Source organism: Manduca sexta, unplaced genomic scaffold (assembly GCF_014839805.1).
Source record: "Manduca sexta isolate Smith_Timp_Sample1 unplaced genomic scaffold, JHU_Msex_v1.0 HiC_scaffold_57, whole genome shotgun sequence".
NCBI lineage: Eukaryota > Metazoa > Arthropoda > Insecta > Lepidoptera > Sphingidae > Manduca > Manduca sexta.
Genome location: NW_023595374.1, coordinates 186,562 through 209,837, shown reverse-complemented (window position 1 = coordinate 209,837; position 23,276 = coordinate 186,562). Strand labels below are relative to the sequence as shown.

Below are 23,276 nucleotides of genomic sequence, written 5' to 3'. Positions count from 1 at the left end.
TTTTAAATTTTACATATCCTATCGCAGTGTCCTTTCTAGTGACATAACCGCGTGTGTTAAAATAAACAACCAGTTCCGGTTCCTGTTACGTTTGTGTCACAAGTACGCGTTTAGACTTAGAACAACTTATTGTCGAAACAGGAATCTCGCAGCCGCCGCCTTTCACTTCTCGATAAACAGCCTTATTTGAATTCATTGGGATACTCTCAGACCCACTGTAATTAATATACTGTTCCAAATATAAAATTGACGATTTGTCAAATGAATGATGCAACTGTCAACTCATAACTAAAAATATACTTACTATCTTTCACAACTGATATAAATATTCATTACATAAGACAAGTACGATTAAATCCAATCAATCAATATCACAATAATATCTTTAAGGTGAGCAGATAAACGATATAAACTAATAAATGCCAAAAAGTTTATAATATTGTTGCGGAAACGATGAAATAAATATTATGGCCGTGATCGTCACAAGATCACGCTGTGATCTTGAACGCGATGTGAAAGAACCGCATCTAACAACTCAAACAATTGCGGCATGACGCTACTTTTAAAGCTCATGCAAGCTTAAATTTTTCAACACGGATCCACTTACTTAACAGTAGCTGGCTTCGATGATATTTTCTCGACAGAAAGGAGAAATATGAATGGAATCTTTCGCAATTCGAACGATCTGCATAAGTATATTATGCAATCTGTAGCAGTGTGGCTCTCGCAAAAACAAAATATTGTGTTGGTCTAGCTCGAGTATATACAAATATGAATAGATAAATAGAATGTTATATAAAAGCATACATAATTTAAAATAAAAAACTAGAGATTCCTATATAAATTAATAACCAAAAACATTGATGTAAGTACTTGATTTAAATTTTATGTAAGAAGGTTAACGAGTGTGTGATTTGCGTGGTCAATTAATCTTGTGTATGTAACCAATTAACATGTCCCCGTCGCATTAAGTAATTTCAAAGTTCAAGTGAATTAGATTAGATTCCCATAGATATATTATAATTTAATTAAATAAACGACTTTTTTTTATTTGATAGATATTTCATAAAGTAATTTAAAAAAACCTAATCACTAATAACTTTAACATTATTAATTTATTAACTGTTCTTTTTAACTGCCTAATAATTATTTAACGTTAGGAAGAGCGATTAAAGAGTGAGCAAAAACTTTTATTTGTTTAAAAATCCACTTAAACATAATTGAAATCTTAACTTAATTTATTAATAACCACCTCATATTGCGTGCGCGGTGCTACACCACCCAAGGTCCTGAGTTGGAATCTCGGGTCGGGCTACTCAGTGTTAACTTGGAGTTATGAACCTGTGCTTTATATGGCGATAGACTCGCACCCTAACCCACAACGAGAAATAAGATACATAAAGTGGGTTCCCTAGCTGCACCTTTGCCTTCCCCTTTAGGAATAAAAGATTGATGTTTATGTGAATTTATCACTAATAGTTCTAAAAACATAGTCAAGGCCGAAATACTGTTTTCCTTAACACAAATATGTCTCAGTAAACTATTGATGAATGAATAAAAAATAAATTATACGTCGCACGAATGCGACCACAATGCGGCACGATCATAACATGAAAGTTGTTCGTTTCTGACATTAATTGCACGAAATCCTTGAAACAACACAACAAACTAGCGTTAGGTTATTGACTTACCAATCGATCAGTGGCCATGTCGAAGATGAGTATCTTGGGTGGGCAGACGCGTCGGAAGTCGTCAATGCTGGTGATAACGCCGGCGTCTAGCACCCAGAGTCGGTTGCACCGGTCGGCGCGCACCCTGTACACCGAGATGAGGCCGGTGCAGTTAATGTCGCCGCGTCCTGCAGTGTGCCATGACCAGTCGGGATACGCCTGGAATTAAATATTTTTGTTATAACCGGAGACATACATACTCAACATAGATGTTATTAGAATGGGTAACCAGTATTAAAACCTATTATATTTCTTGCGTAGCGACCTTTCATCATTTAGATAGGGCAAAGCTGTAGACTATACCTCTTCCTATATCTATTGGTAATTGTATTGAATTTCCCCTTGCACTATAATTCATTGTACTGGTTCTGGGTCGTTACAATATGTTTCATATTATTGTATGTTACCTACATTGTACATCCGAATCAGTATACATCTTATACTCATGTATACCTGAACTGAATAGCAAATATTTAAAATAACCCACAACTATAACATTAACATCAAAATTCCTTTAAGGTCTTGTCGTGCAACTCCCTTCGCATAATCACGTTACTTAAGTTGACAATAAATCATTCATCGTCCCTACATTCTTCCGATCACCGCATACAAATAGGTCTAAGGACAAAGGACGAGGCACTATTACCTACAGCGCACTAGCAATTCACTACATGCACGGAAATTAAATGATTTAAAATGGTAAATAGAACATTTAGTTCGAGGTAAAATATTACCACATTGGAAATCAGAGCATGTGCTTAAAAGTTGAAATAATCCTTACCAAATGACTAACACGCCTTTGTTTCAAACATGCATATCTAAATTGAGATCTTGGTCGTGATTTTTGTTACTCTAGATACGTATGTGTAGAATTGTAAAGGAGGCGGCGAGGTTATTACAACGGATATTGTGGTACAATATAATTATAATTATATTCGAAGTTATGACAACAACGGCGCTATGTTGATTAGCAGTTTGAAAAATAAGATAAGTAAGTGATTTTGTCGACGTTACCCATTACATTCATACATGTTACTAAATTCGCTAAGAGTTAAGCATAGCTGAAAGGAACTGCAATCAAGTATAACATTAACAGATAAAAACTTTATAATTGATATCATACGAATGAAGGATCTACAGTATTTAAGGATAAAAAAAAAACATAAAAATATTTTTGTTTACTTCTTTTTTTCTTTTAAAACTTAACTTAGGATTTTGTGCTATCATAAGGATAAAAAAAGAATGTATACAGGTAGGTTCATTTGACATTACGTCAAGTTGTAAATGAAATCACATACTCGTCTTTACCTCTGCTAACATCGTGCCAAAAATTATGCGTTAATATAAATATTTTTGCCAAAAGTCGTAATTTTAGTGTTTGGATTTTTTTATCACTTTGTGGGTTATTGCATATTTGGTACCTATCTATTGTGTAGCATCAGTTTATTTTCTGATTAAACTATAATGTTGCCTCGCCAACTAAATCTCTTAGGGAACTATTTACGGAATTAGGGCGTGTAAAATTAATATGTTTTTCTGATATCTATTTTGTTCGAAAATTTCACTTATTACATCTACGGATAGATTAATTTATTGTAAAGTGTTGCATACAAGAGACAAGTACGTGGTTTAATTTAGTAAAGCATTATTAAAATGATCCGATATATTGTTGAATTCAATGGAATATACGCTTGATAAGATACATTTTATAATACAACATTCATTCTTATTATTTTTATTTAAATTAATGATGAATGTTATTTATAAAACAATTATCCAACATAATCACGTCGCTTAGTTCTTTACGTTATTATTTTATTGTAAGTTTAAAGGTCTGTTACAGTTATTGTATTACACATTTAATTTTTCAATACTAAGGTAACCTAAAGGTATTTATATAAATCGGATTCAGTTGGAAAGTCAATATGTTGGTAGTTGGTACAAGTTTGCTATTTCACGGAAGGAGAGCCGGTAGGTCAGTGAGGCCGGCCTTGTGTTAATATAATTAATAATAATTATTGGACCATTGATGCATATTATTTTGGGCTCATTCAAAAACGCATTTAAATGAGACTTATATGTGTATTGTGTACCTACACAGAATGTCTGAGAACTTATGGAATATTATAACCGCAGAATAAGTCATATCTGATTACCTAATCCTACTAAGGTAAGAAAATTACAAAGGGGAAATAATGTTGTTTACATTACTGCAATTTACTTAAATTATTTACAATGAGTTGACATTTAAGCACCAAATGGCGGATAGAATTAATAACAGTTCTTGATGTGAAGGATAAATATTAGCTAACTTTATCCTTAGGCATATATGTGGCTATAATGCCTATAGGTTGAAGGTAAAATTACAGTGCGCCGCGCAGAGCTGTGCAGTTACTAGGAATTGAAATTGGTTTTTATTGCACCAATCTGAACTGCCAACCATATGTTCTTAGCCTTAATGATACAATAATAAACAGTAGGCACTTTACGTCATTGTGGAATCTGTGAATATCTACACAACAAAAAAAGAAAGTTAATGTGCCATTGTGCATGCCAAATGGATTTAATTTTAAAAAATTACGCAAACTAAAATGCTAAGCCTATTTTACTTCCTAATAAAAAATATCTTCCATGAATACAAAGTAACACTTGACTTAAAACTCATTAATATTCAAACTTGGTAAAAATACCGATTGAAAGTGCATTTTAATGTTTTATTAATCTTATTCCTAATACGATATCTAGAAAGATCGCAATCTGTCTTTAGATTTTCTATAAAAGGCTTTATTATGCACAATGTGAAATAGCACTGTATAATCCGTTGAATATACAAATGGTGTTTTTGAGAGCTGCACCGGCTCTGCTTGCGCAATAGCGCGTGTCTTTACTGCGCTTATACAGCTTAGATCTAGATCCTTTTCGTAATAGCACGCGGACACTATTAGACAGTATCATTGCATTAATTATTCCGAAATGATAATATTGATATAATGTAACATTGATGACTGCCAGACTTAAGTGTATTTTTTGTTGTATAACTTTATTATTTTGGCATATCTGCTAGTGGTAGGATATATTTTATATCCGCCCAGATAGAGTCCACCATACACAAAGTACTTTAGCCCGCCGTAGTGGCCTACGTGACTGTGTAGCGTTTCGGGATCAGCATGTGTAATGTGTATATCCGGTTCCAACAAGCCGACAAAATTGTGTCGACTATCGAGAGGTAATCATCTCTCGTTAGTCGACATTTTATTAGACCACCCACTTCATTTGTCATCAGGTGCAGTAGCGTCACTCTACCTTGGTCGTAAAAAAAATAACATTATTGAGTAATAACTGTGGTAAATTTCATTGATCGTACTGCGATTGTTACATTTCATATTTCTGACATGCGTCTGTACTTGTACTACTAAACGCTGAACAAACCCTTTTTTATGCTGTCCGGGGCGGTTACTTTCAAAGTCAGTACTAAAAGAGTCTCTACATGATTTATTCTCACATTATACAATTGAAACCATACAACTGGTCAGCAATTTACTTATATTATTATACGTAGCAAGCATACAAAAACTTTGTTGTTTCATTAAATAAGTACCTTATATCGTATCTGCTGTTGAAAAATCGGTCAGAATGAATGAATTTCTTGTAAAGAAAATAATCTTAAGCATTTAGGTGGTTCAGTAACTCACATATAACGAAATAAGTGTCCTTTAAAGTTTGTTAGCCTTTTCTTTGTCTTATATGCAAGAGTTCTAGGTAAATATTACCAAATCCCCCATCTATTTCAGCTGCTATGCAGCTGTATACGAGCATTATAATGTTCTGGTTTAATGGACATTGTAGCCAGCGTAATTACGGGACATTATAAGATTTAATATCCTATGTCTGAGGATTATGAACACAGTTCAGGGTGATGTTAGCCATTGTTGCTATGCTCGAGTTAGGGTTGCTAACATACTGGATTTACCACTAAAAATATGGCTAAGACTCTCATTCAGCGAAGAAATATTGGTTTTAGAGGCTGGTGATTTTTGTTAGTGAATTACCAACAGTTAGTGAGATATGGGCTTAAATCCACTAAAGAATTATACAAATTTTGTCTCATAAATGCCTATAGTTGGCTTAAATAGCAGTGTAAGATCACCGAAAACGTAATTATACTACTGCGTCACACAAAAATTCGCAAAAAATATGGTATTTTTTTATTAGTGTGCTCTAAAAACACGGACGCCAGAAAATCAGTCTTTAGTGATTTTTAGTGGTTTAAAGAAACATTTATTAAGTGTTCAGTTAAAAAGAGTTAAGAACACTAATGATGCTAGTGAATAATTGTCACATTGTACGTGACGCTGAGCATCCGGCGGGAGAATTACTTGTCTCGCTATTCAGTTATACAAAAATATATTTAATAGTAAAAATATATATAATAATTAAAAACTACGTCCCCAGTGTACCGATATAATAGGTTACTATGTACTTAAATTCAAAATGACGGTCTCTACTATCTACCTACTTGAAAAAAAGCGTCGCTTCAGTGTAACGGCTAATGATTAACTTATTATTTGTTATTTACTATCCCTGTAATAAATTACTAACCTTTTCATTTTATTATTTAATTTTGCCATTTCGGAATATGTTTACTTACTTAACAATGCAATTATTATGACCTAAATTGTGTGTGAAAATTTTAAGCGGTCAATTTTTTTGCTTCTTTTGCATCATATGTAATTACATCTTGTGACATTAACAATCTGCCTTTCGAAGCCCGTTATAACTCTTTGTACATAATATTATATCGTAAATACATAATATTATGCTATCTTAGGTCACTCAAATCGTATTCTTAATTATCAATAGAAATTTGTTGTCAAACCATGAAAAAGAATATATTAAGAATAATAAATGGTATGGACTTCGGAAGCTACAATCTACTATACATATAAGTCCATAAGAGAACTACAAGGGCACTACTCGAGTGTAAAATTGTATTTAATTATGGAGTAAAACACAAAAGGAAACTTCAGTGTACACGTAATTCTTAAATCGCTTGATAAGTTGATATAATTCAAATAGATAAGTAAACAGTGTTGATTTAATACCAACACATTTAGAATGGTGGTTATTCACAAATAAATACCACGCCCAAGGCACAAGGCAATAAACTCGATTGATAGATAATCGTTCCGGTTTCTTAAGCAACACCAAAATTAAATAGAATAAAGGATAACTTAGCTTCGTCACGACAAATTAATGTAACATAAAGTTAAAATAAATATTCGGTATTTTGTTATGTGTATTAATCGAAAATTACGGTTTTATTTTTTTCGTCCTATTAGTCTAGCAACTAATTTACCAGAATAAAGAATACGACTAATCTCAGTATCATTGTAGAATGTCTGTCACAAGTTAATAATCAAATCATAAACCAAAGGCAATTCACGAGAAACGTTATCACAGCTTTGACATATTAATTAAGTCAAATAACAATTAGCATCTATAAATAACGAGAGTAACGTGCGAAAATCGTTACTTAACGAGAAATGTTGGGGCAAGATAAAGGCAATGGCAATAAACAAAGATGTCGTAAAAATCTCAACCAGTGTACATGATTGTTAAGAGCTCACCACAGATCAAAATCTAGTCCGTCACTAAACAATCGCATGGAGATAAAATAACCGCGTAGAATGTTACGTATTTGTCGCTATAATTGTGTGCCCTTGACTATTCTAAATTCTTCAGACAATCTACAACTCGTCGCAGTTTAAAGAAAGGTTTAAAATTTTATCTGTTTAGTATTTAGTGCATAGTAAAGTGCATACCTGGAGCACTGGACTGACGCCTGGCGGCAGGCTGCGTGGCACCCAGGCTAGCGTGGCCGGCACGCCGGCCCTAAGCCGTGGGATTCCTAAGTAGATTCGGTCCCAGCCAATCTCTAAGCCCGTTGGCACAGTGTTCTCCGGTTGAAACTTCTCCAACAGCACGGGGTCCGGCGGGAAGTCGAATTGGAGCACGTTCCATTGATTCACTACTTCGAGTGACGCACTCGCTGATGCAAGGTAAGCGCATAGCACTATAGTAAGACACCTCATCATGACTTCCTGCAAATAATGAAAAACATCCGTTGTTAGTGTGTTACAAATTATTGGCAAATTTATCAATACAGTATAAAAAATACAGTAGTTGTGCCAGAAGGTAGAATGAATATCATAGGATTCATACATTAGTTTGCCATCTCAAATGCTTCCCGCTCTTTTATTATTTAACTCAAATGACCTTCTTTTGAGATTTCCTATATTGAAATAACAAGATATATATATTTTGAGTGCATAGATAAAAGATGGTAACCACAGCTATCGTCCTTATTCAATAATCTCTACTTTAATAACATCTAAGCTTTTGCTAGCAACTACTCACGCGCGAACTCCTTTTCTGAGAATAAAAGTGCTACCGTTTTTCCTTCTCCGAGTTCAAAACGTCCCATAAGTATTTTACTTCAGGTTTCTTTATCTAATTTTATCTAATCCAGTTTGAGCGATAATTTCTAACAAATATGCACATATCTGTACATATTTTCACATTTATAATTAGCACAAAAATAGTAAGTATCTACATGTATAATTCTAATGAAATTTTAATATGACGAATCTAAACACAATACCTATATCGCCCATTTAAATGTTTGATCGTGACTTATTTTCTCCCTAAACGATCTGCCCTGTATTGCCATGTGGTTAGTTTAGTTAGCAAGCGGTGTATGCGTATACACCACACCTATATTTTCAAAACAAATTAATACAACAATTTGAATTAAATATTTACTACTCGGACTGAGCTAATAATAACCAGAAGGCGTGGATGTTGCACACATTGACGCGAAAAATTATCTCAGTGTATGTTGATGTCTGACATAATTCAGAAAAAAAATGCGCGGCAATGACCTGACGCTACTCTCATGACCGACTTTTACTGACGTTCAAGGACATCACCGACAAACTGAATAGTTGTTACGTAGACTGTAGATCATCATTACTGCTTCGCTGCCATTACCATTGGTAACGAGCATGAGTGCAGTGTTTTGATTATATAATGCATGGTAATTGGCACCGGTACCTCTAAAAGATTTTAATAGCTACATTTATCAACATACCTTTAGAAATCATTTTATTTGACAGCAAGTAATATTTCACATCTTGTCAGGTAATATACATTACGTTTGCTAGTATGCAATTGAAGTGGCTGATTTAGTTATTTGTTCGACTGCGCTCAATTAATTAAAAACCTGGACTATAATATCCAAATTATGTTATTAGCCTCATCAATCATTGTAAATGATTACATCATTATTAATTGCAAATCATTAATACAAACATATTTGTAAGGCAAAAAGTTACAACGTATACAGCTATTATTATTTAGGTAATATGTGAATTAATAACCGATTATGGATTAAAGTATTAGTTAACAAACTCAAGTCGGTGCGCGGTAAACGGTAAATTTTTCACGAATTTAATTAAAATTCGGAAAGACTTTTGGCGTCATGCGATTAAAACTTCGCTGTAATTATCTTTTTCTATCTCTAATGTATACCATCGAGTACATAAATACGTTAACATAATATTTTAAAGCCTAAAGTAACAAACGAGCAATTGGGTCACTTACTTATGAGGTACACCACTTTTTATGAACGTGCGAAACAAATCATTTGTTATATTCGTCCTTTCAAGAAATAAACGAAAATGCATATGGATCTGCAATAATTTTACAATAAAAAAAAATATGACCGACATTTTACAATGATTTTATTTGAGAAAATACCAGTCTAGTCGGCTCATACGTGTTGCGTACAAGTCAATTGGTAAGAGAGCGGCTCAACAGCTTTCTAGATTATTCCATTGTATTGGTCATCATCCGATAAAATCTTTGTTTTAATGATCGGATAAAATCAAGATAATAAGGAGATACATTCCGCTCTTTACATTGACCTCAACATTATTAGTGTGATGTCACTTGAACTGTTATTTTTTGTATTATTAAAATTGTATTAAAGATTACTTTAAAAACAATGTGAACGATATACCCTCACGCATTAATATTTTAGGTACATACGGTACTATCTGATGCTAGTTATTGATATAGAGTATTCTTTAAAATACTGGTGTAAAATACCCACTTTTATAATTCTTAATCATAGCCCAAAACAATATTAGAGGTCGTTTTCAACAAGTAAACCACATTGATTAGGTTTTGTATGATTTCTAGTTGTTATCCAATTAATCTCCCGATGGCCATTGTCCAATGTACATCGACAGCGACCCATGGTTATATCCTTGGAATTCAGCAAAGCAGACATTAATAATAACAATAACGTAATAAAGTACAATTTACATGTCAGCGTTGTCATTCAAGCTGCCATGTCGCCTGCGTATTTGTGTATATCTGTATTTGTGTTGTTTTATATGTCGTCACCTGTTCGAAACAATTGTATCTGAGAGCTGAACAATGCCCCTTATGCTGTCAGTCTTACAACGCGTATATATTGCGTATTTTAGCCATTACTATTGGTTATTATATTAATTTTATTTAATTATCATTACGCTGAGATCTCATGTTGTTTTATAAGCATATTTTTTTCTAGTTTTAAAATTACTAGATACGAATATATATATCAACTTAAAGTGCCGAATACAATTTTAGGAAGCTAGTTGGTATTATAAAACAGTCTTGCGCCACACATTTGACAAGTTGATAAACAGTGCCGAGGCTCGCTGATTACATCAAGTGTGTGTAAATAATATAGTAATCAATAACCACAAAGTGTTAATATGACACCAAATGTTAAAGTAGATCTAATTGACTAAATACGCTTTGGACTACACTATATTAAATAATTATATGGTACCAAGGTTGAATCGCATTCACTGGTCGCACAGGGAAGTAAGTGGGCTTTAGGATTCAAACAAAAAACACACGTCCAAAATTCGATGCCGATAAAATACATTACAATTACAACACATATAGAACAGTCTAATAATAACTCTCTACCCGCCGTGTATCTAAACGTTAGGAGCTCGGTGAATGGCCACGTTGCCTTGTAAATAATATTCAATGAAGTTATTGGTCGCTAACTACGGAACAATTTTCATTGCGTAGAATACGGCCGTATATCAAAGCCGCTCCTCCTCAAAGCATACCATAGGTTATGAGCTAACGTGAAAAAATAATTACCGTTTGATTACAGCTGACCGCAATATCCAACGAGGTGGAAATTCACGGCATTCCTTTTTCGTCCTCGATGGACTCTCTACAAGAGCATTTGGAATGTTATTTTTGTGTTTACTACTCTACGCACTACTTATTATGATTTGTTAGTGAGAGGTTGTTCAGGGGTTTCGTGAACATGTGCCGGATGTAAGTTAAGGTAGTAAAAAACATGGAAGGTACGTACAATTGTTAATCCATTACTTTTAAACGTTGGCATTGAATGATAGTAAAGATTGTTGACGGCCTTAACATCGACAACGAAAATAGTTCCGTAACAAATATTACTTATTTAGTAGATACTTATCTAGTAGGATAAGGCCTTGGACCTTAACTAAGATCATAAACGAAACGGAGTCGTGCGTCGTAAATCTTAAAGAATAATAATACTATAACAGTGCCTATTTAAAACTTGAAAGCATATTTCGAGTATGTTTTTAATTAGTTAACCTATTTAGTGAACTTATTAATCAGATGTATATAAACAGTTTTTCTTTCAATATTTTTACTGGTAGTTTGTTACAATTGTATACATGTAATGTAGAACGCAAATCATAGGAAGTAAAAGTAATAAGCGTATATTTATAAACTATGTTTATTTATGTATCAATCCAAGCTTGTATTTTTTACGTTTACTCATTAATTTAGTTATGTACAGATAAAATTAGTTACTAAATTACCAGTTAATTTAAGTATTCGTAATTTGTTTTATTTTGTTTGAAGTCTCTATAATTAATATGAGCTAATGAATTAGAATGTATATATATTATGCTAAAAGCATGTGATTATTACGATGCAATTAAGAATCCAATTTGGATATCACTGCACAGGCATTAATATTGCGTTTATGAATGAATACTTGAAACGAAAGATTTCAACGCACACAAGTAGTCGCGTAATATTGGATACTAGCTTCCGCCCGTAGCTTCGCCCGCGTGGATTTCGGACTTAAAAAATGGAGGAGGTGCTCAATTTGTCGGGATGTTTTTTTAATGTATGGTGGTATGCAGGTGGTCCGATTGTCCGGTCAGGGTCTGATGATGGGATCCTGGTGAAATCGAAGGAAGCATATAGCATGATTCAGTATTCACACGTGATGGCTTATTATTAGCGTATTTCATGTATAACTTTGGTGTTTCTATACCGATTTCCATGATTCTTTTTTATGGAATATTTAATTAATAATGTTAACTTTTTAAATTAGGGATGACTGAGAGTGTTATAAACGTAAGAGTAGACAAATATAATGAGAAAGCTTCGAACTGCTAAGCTATCGGGAGTTACACGTGTTATTGTGAGTCAACCATAAAAGATAGACATATGCTGTCGTAGGATATTTTTTACATAATTTTAAGGAGAATATTTCCGTCATCCATGATTTCTGTGTAGCTTTAACCATTAAGGTTGCACACGCGACGGAAGCTTAAAAAATGGAGTAACTTCTCCCGTTTTCCCAACATTGCCCTTCACTGCTCTGCTCCTATTAATTGTAGCGTGATGAAAAGTATACTATAACCAGCACAGGAGTATGACAAATAATTGTACCAAGTTTTGTTAAAATCCGTCGAGTAGTTTTTGTTTCTATAACGGTTATACAGACAGACAGACAGACAGACAAAAATTTTACTAATTGCATTTTTGGCATCAGTATCGATCCCTAATCACCCCCTAATAGTTATTTTGGAAATATATTTCATGTACAGAATTGACCTCTCTACAGATTTATTATAATTATAGAAGAAGTTAGATTATGAAAATTATAGTGATGACTAATACGAAATTGTTATAGATACGATTTATGTTATGTTGCGAGAAGCCTTTTTTATTCTTTCGGTAACTATTTATAGTATTTGATAGATCTACAAATTAAAATCGGTTACCAATTTCAAGTCTCGCATAAAACTAAAATATTTTTATGCTAGTCTTGAAAATAAGTCAGTCATACGGAGTTACGGTAATAACTTACTTACTTTGTATGTCATATGAATAATGATAATTTATGTGTTATTTATGTCAGTGTGTTTAGAATATGATTCATAAGTCTCTTATTTATGTAGCAGGTAGATACCTTAGATATAGAACTTGGTTTATAAGTCTTGGATTAAAATAATCACTAGGCTACCATTGTACTAAAAGACATGTATTCTGAAACGAGAAATTACATATCCATAGCCGCGAGCAAAATCTAGTTCGTAAGTCTATCCTTTAAGTTCGCAGTCAGTCTTAATACTCATGTGTAAAATAAAACACGAGCAAATAATTAATATTACATCAAACAATATTATGAATTCAAAATTTAGAGTCATTATGCAAATTGCCCAAACAAAAGCATGATATCGGGTAAAGAATAAATCATGCTGACATTAAATGAAATTGAATGCTAGAAAGATTATTCTTTTGAAAATTTATTGATAATATTGTTCACGCTTTTTTCTCAGTTTATAAATATTAGTTAAAATAGTCATGAACGATGCAAATCACGCTATCCTCAAATATTGCTGATATATACAGATTTATGCATAATAAACCGCTGACATATTACGTAATGAATGCTTTTGGGTAAAATCTCCAAATTTAACACAAAGTTTTGCTCAGTCATACGCGATTTTTCGTGAACTGCGAAGTGATTATGATCACTATAGCTATGTTTATCTGTAGCGGTGCGCAACAAGGTCGTAGATGTAAGTGAAACCAGTTTAAAATGCCTTTAAACTTTTACTTACGCACATAGCGTCGCGTGTTTCCCTAGTTTAAAAACGTTGATCGAATATAAATTTGTCGGTAGCTGCGTTTTTACTACATTAGAATTCTAAGTTAGGTCCCTCTTTGCAATACTAGTGTGCGCAAATAGAATACCTACATTAATCTATATTATATTTGTCGTGACAAGTATAGTGCGTAACATGGTCTCCTAATTAATTTGTTTTACCTTTTTCGTGCTATAATTAATAGTTTAATAATAATTTATTTGATATCTATCTATGTATTTTTTTAACTTGTGGTCAAACATGGCCAAAAATTGAATATGAAATGCAAAAATTGGGCAAAAGTTTCATATTTACATGCAACTGGCGAATATTTTATCGTAAGAATGTAACATTGACATAGAAACGAATCACTTGTTTGTTTCTTATTTTATTTAAAAATAAATACATAAAATAAAGAATCATTGAAGGTCATCTTGTATATGTTGTCAAAATACTTCCAAGACTTACAATTTCATGATGTATTTTGGAGATATGTTTTAATTAGTTTATATATTGGAAACATATACCTTTAAGTTATAAACCCACCACACCACCTTGTGTATTTCACTATAAATGGTGGTTAAGCATAGTTCTATTATAATGGATATTTTTTTTTCGAAATTGGCCATGACGTAATGTTAGTAAAATTTTGTATTTAAAGAAACTTCGGTTACCTAAGTGTAATAGCTTAAAATGTGAGTAAAAGCGATAGCTATAATTGGTTACATCATATCCATGATCGTTAAATATAATTATTTGTCAATAGATATTGTAGACATTATAGGTTTTTGTTATATATATATTTATAACTATCGGTCAATTTAATACATTTTTAGAGATTACTTCGTGCATAATTACTTAAAGTTAATGATGTTAAAAGTTGTTAAAAGTAATATATATTATTATTAATTTTATATTTAGTTTTATTGGCCTATTTATTGGCCGGGCTTATTCATTCGGATTTGCAGCATAAATCCAGAAACAAAATTTAGAATCTGAAAACCGGATGCTTGCCCCAGATCTTTCTTAAATTCAGAAATGTTGTCATTTTCCAACTCGACTTAATAATGAAAACCTTGGAAAAGCAAAATTTAGGAAAAAAAAGATAAGTAAGATAATTAATTAATTAAAAGAAACTTTTCCTAGCGACATGTCCGCTCAATATTTGAAAATAACTAAAATATATAGGAAAGATAATACTATTCATATAATTCAAAACAACAAAATATATCAAAGTCAAAATATGAACTTAGTAAATTCCAAAAATGAAATATTCAATAAAAAATACGTTTACATTACCTTAAATCCATTTTTATTTTATTTAATAAAATTAAGACGCAAAACAGATTACTATAAAAATTAAAGCTAATAAAAAATAAACAAGCATAAAAACGAGATTGTATTCCTAAACATTGCGCCCTTATACTAGTTAATTACTTAAAGTGCAGACTAAAATAAATTAAGACTATTGAGTACTTTGTCATTAAAAGTGACATATAAATTTACCTATTAGGGTTCCGGATCTGAGTCCACAACGCTCGCCTACGTCAAAATTAAAAATCATTAATAATTATTATTCACCTTCGGAATAATTTAGCATGTGTGATATAAGACCAATTTTAACAGAATCTATAACATAGAAACGGAAAAAGGAATGTATAAGGCCGTCCATTCAGTCGGGTTGTACATAGAGTCGACCGATTCGAGAATTTCTATATCAAAGTAGTTATAATTCAACAACCGATATTCCTGAAAAGAAAGTACAACTGACAGGGGAGGTATTTTATAAACTTCTCTCTCTCTCTTTCTTAACGTACTATAATAATATAAATATACTTTGATGGTCAGTACCTCGGTGAAATGTTTACAAAAATCTGCCTACATCGCGGCTTTATCACTTGCATAAACAACACGAATAACTAAATTACTGAACGTCAAACATAATATCGTTATGGTCGTTACGGACAATTTAATTCAGAGCGCTCCAACCACAATTACATATCAGACGTCTAAGCAAATCCGGTTTTTTGTGGACCAAAGGTTATGACTGTGACATAGTCGAGTAATTGTAACAGCTTCGGTGTCGGGAAGCGTAATCAAGAACCACAATCAGTTTTGTCATATCGTGCCATTAGATCGTATTGCGTTGCCGTTTTCAAGGATATGTGTTTCACTTCCAACCATGCTATTTAACAATGGCCTACTGAATAAAAGCTTTTCTCAGAAATAGCATATTATAAAGGCCATTGTTATTTTATCTTTATCAATTTGTATATCTATGCATGTATTTTATGCTCCTATTATTTTTACACCGAGCCTGAAAATAGTTCGTGCAACACGTAAAAAGTGAACAATGGATTTTAACATATGTTTCATATTATGCTAAGCAAAATTAGAATAAGGGAAGACAATAAAAAATACGAAGACACGCTAAGGTAGAGGAAGCAAAAACGAATAGAAGTACTTACAATAATAGAGGTGCTGGCGCAGCTCGTATAGTTTGTAGGTTGTAGTACGTAGATATAATATTTATATAGGCTGAAGAATCCAAAAGACATTTTATATGAAAATTAAAAAGATAGAAAATCAAGAATCATCGCTTTGCGTCTCGAGTTCTTGTATTAGCATTTGGAACTGAAATGATATGCAACACTATCGAGACGACTCCGCCCATGCAACTTTGCGTGTTTAAGTACAGGCGTAGTGATTCAATATTATTGAATGTATAAAGGATCTTGATATCGTAGAAAATATTTTCATAGTCCTATTCGTTATTGAACAAACATTTTATGTTTCATAATCAAAAAGTACTTTAGTAAACCTTTAATATTGAAAGTGCTTATCCGTGTATATAAATATTAGCAAAGATAGTAAATCAAGCATTGAAACAAGCAGTGTTTAGTAACAGCTATTACCTAGCTGGAAACAATGGCCTGGTAGGTAGACGATGAGAATTCCATCGATAATGTTTAGGAAGGCGTAACACATCAATAACAAACAGACGATTCGGAGTATCGTGTTAACTAGAGTTGGAAAGTTAATTTAAAGTAAAATCAACGTAATAATTCAATCCATTTATACCAATTATTTATATCTATTGAACGCTAAAATTTCAATAGATTACAAAAATGCAAGGCGAAATATTATTCTCTTCTTTTTATTTAAAGAACGAAGTATGCAATACATAATAACAGCCAATATATTAAATTAGCCTTGTATTATATGCCGCCCCATTGCTGGACACGTACCTCCTCCACTATTGAGTGATTAGGGCTTATTCAACCACGCTGGCCTTGTAGATTGGCAGATACTCTTACATTTTTTTATAGAAAGCTTCTCAGGTATGCAGGTTTTCTCACGACGTATTCCTTCTCCATTAAAGCAAGCAATAATTCATAAAGAATGCACTTATAACTTTACGAAGTTGCAGCTCAGTCAGGAAGTTAGTGGTGTGATATCCTCGTGACTTGGAGTGCACGTAAAGCCGTTGGTTCTGCGCCTGATCTCTCTCCGGTCATGTCGGATTACTATTTCATCGCACTATGAGAGTGAAGGAACAGATAGTGCACATGCGTATTGCGCACACCTTTGTGCATTATATAATCTTCTGCGTATTTGGCTAATATCCCTTGAGATTGGCAGCTGTTGCCGAAATTCGGCTAGGAAGGAAGCATTCAATCAATCAATGCTTAAAATGCAATAACAGGCCTCTTTAATTGAGTATTTTTTATTGACAATGGCCAGCCTAAATTGATTAATCTAACAAACAACAACATAACTTCCTTAATGAATTGTTTTGAAGGCCAAACCTTAGAAAATGACCATGGACCCATTAACAATCTAAATGTAACACACACAATGCACGCACCTTCGGAGTATTGGATATCATAATCACTGCGTTCATTACATTAAAAGGTCACGACAACAATATATCTACGGAACATTTAGGCGGAGTTGCAACCAGTGCACCCATTTTTCGCCATGTGTCCTGTCTCAAGATGTGATAGAGGGTAAACCTTTCGCCATATCAGGCATAAATTCTGAATTCTGGTCTGGTGCTAAGTGAAAAATCCCAATATCCCTTTGCGCGACCCAGGATCCAAACAGAGAACCTAAAGCAATGTTGTACTGCGCTAGTGACGGAATTACGCCACCGAGGCGTAAAATGGGAATGTCTGGGAATTCTTAAAGTAATGGCCAGTGTGAGATAACGAGAGGCCAAAGTAGTCGGTAAGATAATTTGACTAAAAAAGTAATGAGATCTGCTCATCGAGGTAAACATGTGCGTACATTATGTGGAAATGATGGATTGAACATGTTAAGTTCACACAACTTATCCTTTCACACGAAGTGACGAAGGTAATTTATATAGCGCAGACATAACTACAACCTAAACCTGTCTTATATCCCAACTAGAAGGACATGTTGCTCTCTGTTTTATACAATGCATTTTTTATCATTAATTCTAATTGAATCTGATGTTTCTCTTGCTTTAATAGTTTTTTTATTTTAATTAAGATCTTGTCAAAGTGACCAATTCACCTGATGTTTAATGCAGTGCGTGCCCTGTGCTCCAAGGGCATATAGAGACTTCCGCCACGGAACTCCTTGCCTGTCTGAAGAGGCGACTAAATGGGATTTGGAGGGAGTCGCGGAGCAAGCAGTTGGGGGCTGCTTGCCCCCCTATTGAGCCACTCCGAGGATGTCAACAGTGCATGTGGTCCGTCTCCCACCGTCGTAAAGGCAAAAAGTGTAATTTTGAGTTCGGAGACATCTTGATCCCCCCGTACAGAGAGAGCCGCAATGCTGCGTCGCGCAGCTATTTTAATGCACCAAGATATCCCGGGGTCGACTTATATGCGCCGAAGAAGGCCACCGCGAGATTTGGTTGGTATGCCAGTGTAAGGGGGATATAAGGTTAGGGATTCGATCCAATGGTAGCTCGTATGAATCTATACTCTCTAATGTCTACACTAGATTGTAAGGCCGGTAAAACCGAAATAATCGTTCCACTCACCCCCCAAGTAGTGGTAATTATAACGGAAAAAATCCCACGGAAAATATCAACCAGCAAGGAACGAAAGTGTACCTTGATGGTTGGCACAAGGAACCCATGTCATACAACTCCGTTTGTAGGATGTTTGTCAGTATCACCTATTATTAAAAAAAAACATGTAATGTTAATTTCTAACAAGCGTGAAGCAACTAGGGCCTAGTTGGTTGGCCTCATTATCAACAATGAGATTTTTCATTTTTGGTCTTTCTCTATTCCCAGGTCCAGAGAATTTAAAATATGTAGAAAGGACGTTTAAATATTTGTTAGTTAACGTTGTAACCGCTAAATGGATTAAGATTTAATTCGCTATACAGATCTAAGAACATCTAATCTAACACATCCTGAATAAACAGCCTAGTTTTTAACCTAGATAATTTGTAATTTAAAATACTGATTAAGATCACTCAAACGGATAAAACCGCAACTTCTATTAAAACTATAACGTTAACATGCTGAGTGCAGCGTATCATTTACTGTATTGAAATGCAATAGTTTTGGCACAAGTTAATGGTTTAATCCAGAAAATTTTACAAGTTCCTAACCAATATGGAGGGCATAGCGAACAATTATAATATACAGTTAGGCATCATTAAACTATATAGCCGAGTTAGGAAGTTTGTGGCAATTATTATTTCCAGCGAATAAAGATTTACAGTGCCTCCGTAGATGTAGAGAGCTACTATAAACATCAGACCTACCCTAAAGATGACAGCATCTGTAAGTATTCATATTTCATATTTTACATTGTAGCCAGTGTAACTACTAGACATAATAAGACTGGACATAATAATCCCATGTCACAGAATGACAAGCGCAGTGGAATACCAAACAATACTTGTAATTCAAGGTGTTGGATGGTGTTTCTACTATTTATGAGCGGTATTGTCGCTTAACATTAACTTAGCAGGCGAACCGCAAGCTCGTCTTGACATTTAAAGCAATAAAAAATGTCTACCAAAATATCTAAAAATGTATAATTAATGGACTTGTCAACTTAATACATCAAATATTTCAATTTATAAAAAAAGATATTTATTTTTTTATTTTTTTAATACTTATGTTTTACTAAATCGCGACACGAAAGTCGCCGTTATCGTGATGTCACTATATTTTAGTTAATTCATTCTTTTGTTGTGATAAGTGATTATTCAAATATTTATAACCGAACTTGTAAATTCTTTTATTTATAAAATTATATCATGCAATGAAATATGAATTCGTGAAAGTGGAAATCACAAATCTATACTATTATATAAAGCTGAAGAGTTTGTTTGTTTGTTTGTTTGTTTGTTTGTTTGTTTGTTTGTTTGTTTGTTTGAACGCGCTAATCTCAGGAACTACCGGTCCAAACTGAAAAATTCTTTTTGCGTTGGATAGCCCTATGTTCGTGGAGTGCTATAGGCTATATATCATCACGCTATACCCGATAGGAGCGGAGCAGTAATGGTTAATCTCAGGAACTACCGGTCCAAACTGAAAAATTCTTTTTGCGTTGGATAGCCTTTTATTCGTGGAGTGCTATAGGCTATATATCATCACGCTATACCCAATAGGAGCAGAGCAGTAATGGCTAATCTCAGGAACTACCGGTTCGAACTAAAAAAATCATTTTGTATTGGATAGCCCTTTGTTCGTGAAGTGCTATAGGCTATATATCATCACGCTATGACCAATAGGAGCAAAGCAGTAATGGCTAATCTCAGAAACTAGGAGTTTGAACTGAATATTTTTTTTTTGTGTTGGATAGCCCTTTGTTCCTGGAATGCTATAGGCTATATACTTATATCATCACGCTATGCCCAATAGGAGCGAAGCAGTAATCGCTAATCTCAGGAACTACCGGTTCGAACTGAAAAAATATTTTTGTGTTGGATATCCCTTTGTTCCTGGAGTGCTATAGGTTATATATCGTCACGCTATGACCAATCGGAGCGGAGCAGTAATGAAACATGATGCAAAAACGGGGACAATTTATTAGTTTTGAGAGCTTCTGTTGCGTGCGCTATTGCGCAACGTATTAGGATAAAATTTGGTATGGAGACAGTTTGAGACCCTGGGAAGAACATAGGCTCCCGGGAAAATATATAGCGTAACTTTTATAACGGAAAACTTTAGCCCGACAAACTTTATAACGCGGGCGGAGCCGCGGGCAAAAGCTAGTCCTATCATAAATATTGTTGTCTTATAGTCACGAATCAGAGGAGCATGACGACTACCTATTTCGTGCGAAAATTTAAAACAAAATAATTGAATTTTTATTTAAAAATGGTAAAATATCCTGTCGATGTCTCGTAAAATAGAAACAATAAATAGGTTATGTAATATCCGTCGTAATTAACGGGAAAGTTTGTGGATGTAATTGTTTCGTAAAAGTTAAAATAAGAAGAATACAAACAACTAAACTACACTATAATTTTTTTGAACTGTGGAAAAAAATATGCAAAATGTTAAGGCATTTGTTAAAATTCCTTTCTGGAATAATAAATATTTTTGTACAATATATGAGCAATTTGAGGAAGGTATTTATAACGTCATTGATAGCTTTACTGTCCGTATATAACGTATGTTTAACTCATATTTGACAACTTTAAAAAATGTTTGCAGCGTTTTTTATATAAGTAATTAATAATAACAAAATGACATGTATATTGCAGTCTATTTTTAATTGTAGTTATAACTACATTTGGTACGTATAAAACAATTTAGTAATAGGGATTCGCTAAAATTAAAAAACGTTACATGTCTATAGGAAAAGTTGACTTGTATTTAAATTCGTAATTATTCAATACGAAACAATTAAAACGTTGTTTTATCGCATGTAATAACTTCCTCAATTCCATAGACATCCACTCATTGTTTCTACTTGTTTGTAAATACAATGGATGACCAATTTATCAGACAATGAACCCTTGTTTACATACTGACATAGGATATTGTCAAAACTACATCCATGCGTTTTCAGATTTATGTATAATCAAGTTGCGAAATTGTTTAATAATAACTAAAACACTAAGACCACCATTATAATATTCCCATATCCTAACTAACTTTCTAAGGGCCAGAGGGAACGAGATTTTGTAATTTCACTTTTTCTTTTCGTCTAAAATGCATTTATATGCCAACTAATGCGTTATTTGAATGTTTCACGTGGGCTTTCCCTCAGCTTTGATATACATGTGCGATTAAGAATAAAAATAATTAAATTACAAAGGAATTACCTAAAAAATTTTTTAATGCAATAATATGCGAACTGTTTGCGAAAAAATGAGTTTAATGTTTGTTCACGCTTGGATAAATAGATTACAAATTAAATATGCTTAACATTACAATGCTTTTTAGTAAGTTGTTTTCTATTAATTATTTTAAATGATACGGTTTATTGTATCTGTTATCATTACATCTAGCCATTCAAGAAATTTGAATTGTTGATGGCGCTTACATCTCTGAATAGAATGACCGCGTTGATGACTAATGCCGACAACTATATAAAAATAAATTGAACCTGCCGTAAAAATGTTGTCAATTTATCGAATCACTCAACTGTGATCTCTAGTACTGGTCTTTTATTTAGTCAATCACCCAATTATTACGCTAAAATCGTTCGTTTGTTTTTGTGTACTTAAGTACTTGGCTCAGGCTATTAACAGATACATGGGTACGAAACGTTGATGCGAAACAAATGTTTTTAATGCTATTTTTATAACAAAAACACGGCAGGAAAGATTTGTTATTTTGTCGTTATCTCTTAAACTCCTTTGTTAATATATCGCGAGAAAACGAGCCACTTAAGTTTTTTTTTAGTAGTCTAATTTTTTTGACATTTTATTATAGCTCTATTTATGATAATTATATCATTCCATAAAATATTTAGTGCTATTACTCATAAAATATAGTAGTTAAATGAATTATGTTTTAAATTGCATTCAAACTGACAACATTTTTTTATAATGTCAGTTAGGCTATTTTGGTGCTTACGTTCTTGTGTATTACGAACTAGTATTTTTACACATGTAGGTATAACGACACTACTCTAAAAAGCAAGTGTACCTTAGATGTGGAGATTCCGCGAATGCCGGCAACCGGTTGATGCAGATGGAGCACGTGTTAATCCGCGAGTGGTGCAGGGAGGCGCGACCGTGTCACGGCGCGGCGCTTGCAGTTACACTGAACGAGAGCCTTCGCGTACGCACGAATTATCTCGCCCCTCTACACTCTACTTACACTATAACATAACACCTTAAAAGTAAAAGTACCTGATCCCGAAGGCGTGGCGGCGAGAGCCGTGACTCTGTCTCACCTACGTTCGCGTATTGCGTACCTTATCAAGGTGCGTGATTACCAACTGTGTTAGTAACACTATTATTTTTTTGGTACTGAAATGTCAAGGTCACGTCGGTTCATATTGATAATATATCTGCACAATATATTAACAAAATAAAATGTTATTTCATTACCAATGCAATATTGAAAGCGGTGCATTAT

General features: G+C 33.5%; 1 protein-coding gene across 1 annotated transcript in view; it reads right to left on the bottom strand.

The window, feature by feature from the left end:
* The window catches only part of LOC115441510 (protein yellow), a 33,959-nt gene extending 10,967 nt beyond the window's left edge, over positions 1–22,992 (bottom strand). Inside the window, 3 exon segments of the mRNA XM_030166323.2 lie at positions 1,692–1,889; positions 7,553–7,831; positions 22,842–22,992. Of these exon segments, the coding sequence (XP_030022183.2) occupies positions 1,692–1,889; positions 7,553–7,825 (471 nt within the window). The 5' untranslated portion in view covers positions 7,826–7,831; positions 22,842–22,992.
* Between the last annotated feature and the right edge of the window lie 284 nt (positions 22,993–23,276).